Source organism: Gobio gobio, assembly GCF_949357685.1.
Source record: "Gobio gobio genome assembly, chromosome: 1".
NCBI lineage: Eukaryota > Metazoa > Chordata > Actinopteri > Cypriniformes > Gobionidae > Gobio > Gobio gobio.
The window spans coordinates 68,509,026-68,519,691 of NC_137097.1; the positions used below are offsets into that span (position 1 = coordinate 68,509,026).

At 43.0% G+C, this 10,666-nt stretch overlaps 1 protein-coding gene across 1 annotated transcript; it reads left to right on the forward strand.

The window, feature by feature from the left end:
• The first annotated feature begins 8,542 nt into the window (after nucleotides 1-8,542).
• LOC307132938 (transmembrane protein 100) lies at nucleotides 8,543-9,164 on the forward strand. The gene has a single exon (XM_079827568.1). It carries the CDS (start codon nucleotides 8,641-8,643, stop codon nucleotides 9,025-9,027), a length of 387 nt encoding a protein of 128 aa, XP_079683694.1. The 5' UTR covers nucleotides 8,543-8,640; the 3' UTR covers nucleotides 9,028-9,164.
• Nucleotides 9,165-10,666: the final 1,502 nt, after the last annotated feature.

Below are 10,666 nucleotides of genomic sequence, written 5' to 3' on the forward strand. Positions count from 1 at the left end.
TATGTCTGTGTCTGCCTGTCTGTCTGTCTGTCTGTCTGTCTGTCTCTATCTATCATCTATCTGTCTCTGTCTGTCTGTCTGTGTCTGTCTGTCTGTCTGTCTGTCTATCTGTCTGTCTGTCTGTCTGTCTCTATCTGTCTGTCTCTATCTATCATCTATCTATCTATCTATCTATCTATCTGTCTCTGTCTGTCTGTCTGTCTCTATCTGTCTGTCTGTCTCTATCTATATATCATCTATCTATCTGTCTCTGTCTGTCTGTCCATCTGTCTCTATCTGTCTGTCTGTCTGTCTGTCTGTCTCTATCTATCTATCTATCTATCTATCTATCTATCTATCTATCAATCTATCTATCTATCTATCTATCTATCTATCTATCTATCTATCTATCTATCTATCTATCTATCTATCTATCTGTCTCTGTCTGTCTGTCTGTCTGTCTCTATCTATATATCATCTATCTATCTGTCTCTATCTGTCTGTCTGTCTCTATCTATCTATCTATCTATCTATCTATCTATCTATCTATCTATCTATCTATCTGTCTGTCTGTCTGTCTGTCTGTCTGTCTGTCTGTCTGTCTGTCTGTCTGTCTGTCTGTCTGTCTGTCTGTCTGTCTGTCTGTCTGTATGTATGTATGTATGTATGTATGTATGTATGTATGTATGTATGTATGTATGTCTGTCTGTCTGTATGTATGTATGTATGTATGTCTGTCTGTCTGTCTGTCTGTCTGTCTGTATGTATGTATGTATGTATGTATGTATGTATGTATGTATGTATGTCTGTCTGTCTGTCTGTCTGTCTGTCTGTCTGTCTGTCTGTCTGTATGTCTGTCTGTATGTATGTATGTATGTATGTCTGTCTGTCTGTCTGTCTGATCATTATATAAGTTTGTCTATATACTCATCATACTCACTCACTCACTCACTCAAATTCAGAAGTGCTTCATTGGCATGACAAATTGTACATTGTATTGCCAAAGCATTTATATGAAAAATAAATAAATTAAATAAAAATGAAGTGTGGCTGCTGCATAGTAACACCCTAGCAACCACCCCGAATACTTCTCAAACCAACTTAAAGTTTGTCTCGATTAACTTTTTTTTTTTATCTAGTTATATATTGTAACTATATAAACAAAACTCATATATTGTTTATGTGGCTATTATATTGTAGACTATTTTGTGGCTAAAATATAGAAATCCTTTTAATTAAATAAAAAAAATTACTTTTTTTTTAACTGGAGCGTACATATTTAGAAGGTTTCATAGAAAACCCATATATAAGAACTTTTATACAAAATCCCTTAAAGCCAACTCTTCATTCCTCCCAGTAAGAAACAGACTCAGAAACAGAGTCTTTCCTGGATCTTGTGGACATCTTGAGACAAATCAACTGTCAGTTTAATGTAGTTTAAGTTGTAATGACTTAAACATCCTAGTTGATTGTACTTAAAGCAACTTCTTTTGGTAAAAATACACAAGGAATGCTTTAACCTCATACACTTCGCTACCAAGCAACTGAATGGGAAGTTAGGTTGTATTTTAGTGAACCTGCATTAATTATTCATGATGCAAGTGTGTTAATTGAGCTTTAAAGTTTGTGAATTGTACTTTTAGGTGAGGAACCTATGGCCTCAACATCTGGCACTTGTTTGTCTGTCCTGAGATGTGACGTGAAAGATAGTGAGTAAATTACAATAAATGTGTTTCCCCTTCACTTTAACAACTGATTGTTGAGCTAAAAATATTGTGTGTGGTACATTTACATTTATGTATTTACCAGATGATTTTATCCAAAGCAACTTGCATCATAAACCAACAATATTAGCAAAGCAGTAGATGAACAGCAAGCCACAATCTAAGAGGAGCAAAGCATTATTTAAAGGGATAGTTTACCCAAAAATGAAAATGATCCCATCATTTACTCACCCTCAAGCCATCCTAGTAAAGTAAAATATATCGCTTCCGATGGACCGCCTTCCGTATTCAACTCACGCAGAAACGCCTCCCGCAGTTCAAAACTCATAAGGCCTGTTCACACCGGGGCGATTTTCGCACGCATTTAACGCCGACGTTTAACGCCTCGTGACTAAACAAGGGGCGCCAATGTGAGGGTGTACACCGCCACGCAAAACGTCAGGCGTAAAAGTGTAATTTAAAAAGAAAACGCATTGGGTTCGTTTTTTTTTTTTGGACGCTGCGCGTTAAAAACTGTCCGACCAATGAGATCAGCGCTTTTGTTCACGTGCCTGGAGCTGCTGAAGTTACAGTAAAACACGACTTGGTGGCGCTCAAGCACAAAACGGTCTTGCCGAGCACACATTGATACAACGAAGAGGAAGTAAGTAGACAAAGAAGAAGATGAGCTGCTAATGCTGCTTGCCAGTCAGCAAAAAGTGTGTGAATGGTTTTGGCAAGCACGTAAATACTGTCTCTCTTCTTCTTCTGTGTGACAAGCGAGTGTCATGCTGCATTCACACCAAACGCGAATAGAGCGTCTGGAGCGAGCGATTCCCATGTTAAGTCAATGGAAAGGCGCGTTGACGCGCGTCTGGAGGTCCTGCGGCGCGATAGACGCATTTCGTGCGAATGACGCGCATTTGACGCGAATTGAGCGATATGCGCGTTACAAGCGAGTGGTGCTTTTTGTGCATTCACACGTTTGAAGCGAATTCACATCTGACGCCCGAGTTGAAAAATCTGAACTTTGGCGACAATTTGCGCCGCGTTAACCAATCAGGAGCCGGCTCGCTGCTGTCACATGGTAAAGTGACGTGATGAGAAACCCTGCATAATTAAAAAATACTACTGTTGTGTCACAAAATTTAGTTTGAAGACTTTTTCAGGTGGGAATGTAGTTTAAAGCTCAAATCTGTGGTTTATTTATAAAGAGAGCGCCTATTTAAAAAAATAATCTTGCGTTTTTGGAGTTGTGAGATCCAGGTGATCACCGGGCACTCAGCGCTCATTAACCCCGGTGAGAGCAGCCTTTCCTCGGCCAGTCCTTCTGACGTTTGCCGCTGGCTCTGATGTCCTTTAGTGGTTCGTCTTGTGTGGATCTAACGGGCGATCTTTGGTGTCATGAATCTATAATTTGTTGTCTGCCAAATCATTTTGACTGAGGGCAAAGAAGTTTCATAACTTTATTTTTTAAGGAAATTTAAATATACATGCAGTGAAGATAATGTATGAGTTGCCTGGACCACATTTATGGTGCTAATAATGCTTAATATATAGTTTTAATGAAAATGAAAAGAGGCAGAGTGGTGTTTTACGACATATTTCTCCTGGAGCGCCTTGAACGCGCGTCTATTTTGCTTCAACCGCTCGATATATATTTATACGAATGGATTCAAAATGTTCACGCATCAAACTAGACGCGGTAGACACGATTTTGATGCTCTCTTCGCGTTTGGTGTGAACGCAGCATCAGAAGCGTAAAGTGGCGCAGCACCACCTTGTGTGCCGGGAGCGTCATCTACTGAATTTGTAAGTTTACTCGGCGCATCGCTGGCGATAAGCGTGCGCGATAATCGCCCCCGTGTGCTCAGGCCTTTACGCTTCGTCTGACACCATTGTTGCTTTTTCGTAAGTTGAATACGGAAGGCGGTCCGCCGGAATCTAGACATTTTACTTTATAACATGTTAAGGCTGCAGTCCGTAACTTTTGGCGCTCTAGCGGTTAATAAACAGAACTGCATGCGTCTTGCAGAAGAACATTGCAGCCGGATCTACTTCTCTCTGTTTATGTCTATGGCGAGTCACGCAGGGACTGTGCTCCTCCACAGCGGCTCCTACCAGACCGGTCTGAAATAGTCCCAATATAAACACTTATAATAAGAGTACCAAAATGATTCAGGGTAAGACAAAAATACGGTTTGGAAAATGGATTCATGTTGTACATTCTCATTATATAATTTGTGTAAATCTTTAACACAAAAAAGGTACGGACAGCAGCTTTAAATATTAATTTTTGTTGTATACAAACCCATCGATTCGCCTCAGAAGGCGACAGATTATTAGGAACACCTGTTCAATTTCTCATTAATGAAATTATCTAATCAACCAATCACATGGCAGTTGCTTCAATGCATTTAGGGGTGTGGTCCTGGTCAAGACAATCTCCTGAACTCCAAACTGAATGTCAGAATGGGAAAGGAAAGGTGATTTAAGCAATTTTGAGCGTGGCATGGTTGTTGGTGCCAGACGGGCCGGTCTGAGTATTTCACAATCTGCTCAGTTACTGGGATTTTCACGCACAACCATTTCTAGGGTTTACAAAGAATGGTGTGAAAAGGGAAAACCATCCAGTATGCGGCAGTCCTGTGGGCGAAAATACCTTGTTGATGCTAGAGGTCAGAGGAGAATGGGCCGACTGATTCAAGCTGATAGAAGAGCAACTTTGACTGAAATAACCACTCGTTACAACCAAGGTATGCAGCAAAGCATTTGTGAAACCACAACACGCACAACCTTCAGGCGGATGGGCTACAACAGCAGAAGACCCCACCGGGTACCACTCATCTCCACTACCAAAGCTCACCAAAATTGGACAGTTGAAGACTGGAAAAATGTTGCCTGGTCTGATGAGTCTCGATTTCTGTTGAGACATTCAGATGGTAGAGTCAGAATTTGGCGTAAACAGAATGAGAACATGGATCCATCATGCCTTGTTACCACTGTGCAGGCTGGTGGTGGTGGTGTAATGGTGTGGGGGATGTTTTCTTGGCACACTTTAGGCCCTTTAGTGCCAATTGGGCATCGTTTAAATGCCACGGCCTACCTGAAAATTGTTTCTGACCATGTCCATCCCTTTATGACCACCATGTACCCATCCTCTGATGGCTACTTCCAGAAGGATAATGCACCGTCACAAAGCTCGAATCATTTCAAATTGGTTTCTTGAACATGACAATGAGTTCACTGGACTAAAATGGCCCCCACAGTCACCAGATCTCAACCCAATAGAGCATCTTTGGGATGTGGTGGAACGGGAGCTTCGTGCCCTGGATGTGCATCCCACAAATCTCCATCAACTGCAAGATGCTATCCTATCAATATGGGCCAACATTTCTAAAGAATGCTTTCAGCACCTTGTTAAATCAATGCCACGTAGAATTAAGGCAGTTCTGAAGGCGAAAGGCGGTCAAACACAGTATTAGTATGGTGTTCCTAATAATCCTTTAGGTGAGTGTACACCTAGGATGGCTGGAGGGTGAGTAAATCATGGGGTCATTTTAAATTTTGGGAGAACTATCCCTTTAATGCAATGGTCTTTCTGTGCGCTCATCTCACTCATTCGCCACCCCCTCTCTATATTATCCATCTTTCCCACCCCATCTCTCTCTCTTTCTCTCCTACGTCTTGATTTCTCCCTCAGTATGTCCGTGCTGGCGTGGGGCTGCATCAGCGAGTGTTGAGTCACCAGTTAACTCTGTGTTTTTGCTGCTTATTTGATTTCACCTTACTCATGCACCCAGGGGGATAAACCGGGAGGGAACCACTTATTACGAATGTCAGTTTTATTAGACATGATATTTGTCTGTGTATGGAGGAGAGGCTTTGATCCATTCCTTATTTAGTGAACTCATCTCAAGTGAGGCTTTAATAAATGGTCATTTTTGGCTTTTCAGGATTTGTTGTCCTCAATTTGTGCCATGAGCACACTGAAGGGGCGTTTTGTAGTGGACGCCATCAATAATGTATGACTTAACCAGACATTGATCCTTTAAATGTTATTTGATCAATAATGTGGGTGTTTTTAGACACAATGCACAGCATGTGGTAATATACATAATATATGCTTTGCGTGTTACTGCTCAATCCCGTCTGGGTTGCATTCTAATTCCCAAATAAATTCCTGAATTTGAATTAAGGGCAGCAAACAGAATGCAGAATTGGGATTCACAAATTGGAAGTAGAATTAGCAAGAAAGCGTTTGTCAAGACACGCTTTGAATGATGGCTTAACAACAACTTGTTTGAAAGTTCTGAATAAAGATAGATAGATAGACAGACAGAAGATATATAGACAGACAGACAGACAGACAGACAGACAGATATGTAGACAGAGAGACAAATGGACGGATAGATAGACAGACGGACGGATGGACAGATAGACAGACAGACAGACCGACAGACAGATGGACGGATAGATAGATAGACAGACAGATATGTAGACAGATAGTCAGACAGACGGATAGATAGACAGACAGACAGATATATAGACAGACAGATAGATCGATAGATAGATAGACAGACAGATAGATATATAGACAGACAGATAGATATAGACAGACAGATATATAGATAGATAGATAGATAGATAGATAGATAGATAGATAGATAGATAGATAGATAGATAGATAGATAGATAGATAGATAGATAGATAGATAGATAGATAGATAGACAGACAGATATACATACTGACAGACAGATATATAGACAGACAGACAGATATGTAGACATAGAGACAAATTGATGGATTGATAGACAGATAGACGGACGGACGGACGGATGGACAGATAGACAGACAGACATATATGTAGACAGACAGACAGATGGACGGATAGATAGACAGACAGATAGTCAGAAAGACGGATAGATAGATAGACAGACAGACAGATATATAGACAGACAGACAGACTGATATTTAGACAGACAGATAGACATACAGACAGATAGATAGACAGACAGACAAACAGATATATAGATTGACAGACAGATATATAGACAGACAGATAGATAGATCGATAGATAGACAGACAGACAGATGGACGGATAGATCGATAGATAGACAGATAGATATATAGACAGACAGATAGATATAGACAGACAGATATATATAGACAGACAGACAGATATATATATATATAGACAGACAGACAGACAGATAGACAGACAGACAGACAGACAGATATATAGACAGACAGACATATATATATCTAGACAGATAGTCAGACAGACGGATAGATAGACCGACAGACAGATAGATAGACAGAAAGATAGACATACAGACAGACAGATAGACATACAGACATACATGTGGACGGACAGACAGACAGACAGACAGACAGACAGACAGACAGACAGATAGATAGATAGATAGACAGACAGACAGACAGACAGACAGATACATAGATAGATTGGATAGATAGCTTTGATTTAGTTTATCATATTTAATGTGTTGGTCCACAAATGTTAATTTAAGGCGAGAACACTTTATTTCCTAGAATGCATCGCCTGTACAATGAAGTAAATTCCTCTTATCATTCCAATTCAAATTCCACAAGCTCCAGTTGTCCTTCTTGTGTGCTGTGTCCAATTAAATTCAAATTCCAACTCATGAGTTAAAAGGGAGCCAGTTCTTCAGTTACACATTTTCTGCAACCCTGGTGACTGTTGCTCAAACAGTGTCAGACCCTGGCTTTGATAACACTGTGCTCTGCAGTTTCAGTTTGAGCAGCAACCAGGAACAGTGACATACAAGAAATAAGTGATGCATGTTAATCTGATAACTCAAATAGTTTGGTTTTGATTTCTGCGTATTGGCACACCACAGTGTATCCAAAATCCTGTTTAAGCACTTTCAGATTACTTGCTGATTTTAATCACGGTGTGCTGAATTTCTGCTTTTAGTGTGGACAGACGAATGAATTCCCCTTGAAAGCTTTCTGGTTAGGACATGGTATTAGGGACATGTTATATGCAGATTGATATTTTTTTTTAACCAATGCAAATTTCTCAGCAAGTGGTGCGGTTCTCTCATTGTTGTCGTCACAAAGCACAAATCTTCACACCTCAGTGTTGCCTCCCTGTACATGGCCAAAATGATTTCACGTGAGAGACGAGAGTGGGTGATAAATTGCACTGGCATTGCCATGGGCGCATACAATCTCTCTCGCTCACTCGCTCGCTCACTCTACCTCAAATTGATTTGTCCTCCAATGCACAATCCGTGACAGAGAAAAGACTCGATTGGATTAAAAATGGACATCCGTTCAGAGCCCTCTTATCAAGCGTTTGGCAGTGTTTTTAGTGCGGCGTGGGAGGGCAAAAGTGCGTGGGTGCGCAGCAGGACGTGCGCGAAACGGAGTCTCTGGATTCATCAGATATTACCCGGCGTGTGTTTTTTGCCATGCTGTCGGCTTGAATGAATAAACGCAGCACCACATGCTTCTGTGGCTGCGTTTCGGCATTAAAACAATCTGGCCTTATTTAATGAGCACTCAAATAGTCCCATTACACCCTCTGTAGGATACAGGCACTCATTCTCTTACAAGCAAGAGAATGAAGAATGAGTGGGTGGATTTTAGTGAGCGGTGCTTGAATGGTTAACTCCACCCCTCCTCCCCCACCTTCTTCCTGTTTGCTCTCCGCTGCCCAGTCTCATACTATGGCATTTCACGTCAGAGTGCAGCTGCAGCCAATCAGAATCTCTGGGCTGCCCCCTCCGCAGCTTGGCTCCGCCCCTCCATCTGGCCACATATATAGCAGGGCTCATTCTGTCTGCGCGTGTGTTCAACGTGCAGCTGCGGGCTCGAGAGGCAGAGCACCGTGTCACTGACAAACCCACAGACATTGTGAGAGGGATCTTCACATCCATAGCTTGCATTTCCTGCATCCTGGCTTTAAGATGGGATGCACACCGGGGCACTTCACCTGCCAGCCGCAGACAACAGCCGCCCCGATCCCGGAGGGACAGTCACAGGAAGGAGGGCCCAAAGTCCCAGAGGTCCTGTCGTCCCTAGAGAGGCTCTCGCAAGCCACGGGCGGGATGGAGAAGTCCTGGTACCGCTGCATCTTTCCCTTCGGGATCATCTCGTTGGTGATTGGAGTTGCCGGAACAGGGGTGACGTACACCTACAACGATCTCCCTCAGACCAAGGTGGTCTCTGTGTTCCTCCTGATCGCGGGGATGATCCTGGTACTGATGGCGACCGCTTGCTGGATGTCCCACAAGAAGAAGCGTAGGAAAAAGAAGGAAGGGGGTTCTTTCAGCTCCGAGCAGTGTCCCCTGTGAGAGCATCCGAAAAGCAGTGACGGAAAACGGACCCTTCTTTTTATTTTTCGCAAAGCTCTTCATCTGCTCAGGTGGCCGAGGACGGGCCCTCTCAGAGAATCCCATGGAAAATACGGCGCAGGCCGGCATGAAGGCTCGCCGCTCAGCAGGTGTCTGGTATCAAAACAAGCCTGGAGAGGACACACATCCCCGCATGCACACACACAGGACACTTAACACGGACGGCGAGCCATTCCCGGAGCCGTCAACGCTTCTCCTGCATTCCTGTGACGAGCGAAGGAGCGGGCCAGCGGTGGCAACCGGACACCGCGACGAAAGAGGAGTTCACCTCCGTCACCATCGCACGTCATTCGCCCGTCCAGTGACACCGTAGCAATGTGTGAGCTTTTTTACGGAGTGGAACTTGAACCTGCGTCTGCTGGCTTGAACCGGCAGCTGCGGATCAGGATAGGAAGACAGCGCGGACCGGAGAGGTCGAGAATGTGTGTGTGTGTGTGTGTGTGTGTGTGTGTGTGTGTGTGTGTGTGTGTGTGTGTGTGTGTGTGTGTGTTTGTGGAATATGTGTGCAGGATGGACTCGAGAGACAAGACACCTGCTCGGCCTCTTTCGCTGTCAGCCCGCTGTCAACTGTAGCCGCTAATGATTTAGGACAAGGGTGCAGCACCTGATATTAAGGACACAAAGATCCGAGATTGATTTATTGGGAGTTGTGTGTGTTTGTGTGTGCGTGTGTGTGTTCTATCTGGCAAATTCAGGACTCCTCATGGACCTCATATAGTCGGAAAAGCAACCACAGAGGAATTTTGGTTCAGAGGAAGGCAAGCAGGCCAAAGGGCCTTTTGTTCTGAGACAGCCTGAAAAGAAAATGCATTTCCTGTCAGACAGATGAGCAGGATTACTAGGGAGGGGGAAAAAAGATGCCACAAGGGTACACAAAAGTTTTGTTCTTGTTACAGTGCCTTGAGCAAGCGTTAGGACTTCGCATGGTACAGTACCTTAGCTCTGTTTTACCCCCTCGGTCTCTCTTTTCCTCTTCCAGTGCCAGCTTTAAAACTCACACTCAGCTATTTTAGCATGTTCTCCTCGCTCCCAAAAACAACACGCATGAATACGTCGTCACCTTGACCTGGGTCAGAGCCCACAGAGGCTGGAGCTCACATCCGTTTTCACAATGGGAATACAGTTTATTTACACTGCCTTGATCAGGGAGGCAAATTTTTGCTATGTGTGCAACAGTAATATTCTTTTATCATTTACTCACCTTCATGTCCTTCCAAATCTTTTTTTCTGTGGAAGACAAAAAGAAGTCAGTGGGGTCCTAAACAACACTTTTGATGCTCAGCACATTTTTAAAATATCTTCCACAGCAGAATAAAAAGTCATACCGATTTGAAACCACATGAGGGTGAGTGAACGATGACAGAATTTTCCTTTTTGGAAAAGTTTAGTCGTTCAGAAGTCCTACAAATCATGTGAACACTGTGTGAAGAATAACATTTGGAGACAAAAATCCATACCAATTCAGAGGTTAATTCCCTTTTCCTTTCACGGAAAGCTTATCGATCGAGACGTTTTGACCATGTTGAGGAGGGGATGCGAGAATCCTTGTGCATAAGAGAAAGAAAAGAAACTTAACAAC

Excerpts from the sequence above, each read along its gene's own strand:
- LOC307132938 (XM_079827568.1), top strand. The coding sequence starts at position 8,641 with ATGGGATGCACACCGGGGCACTTCACCTGCCAGCCGCAGACAACAGCC.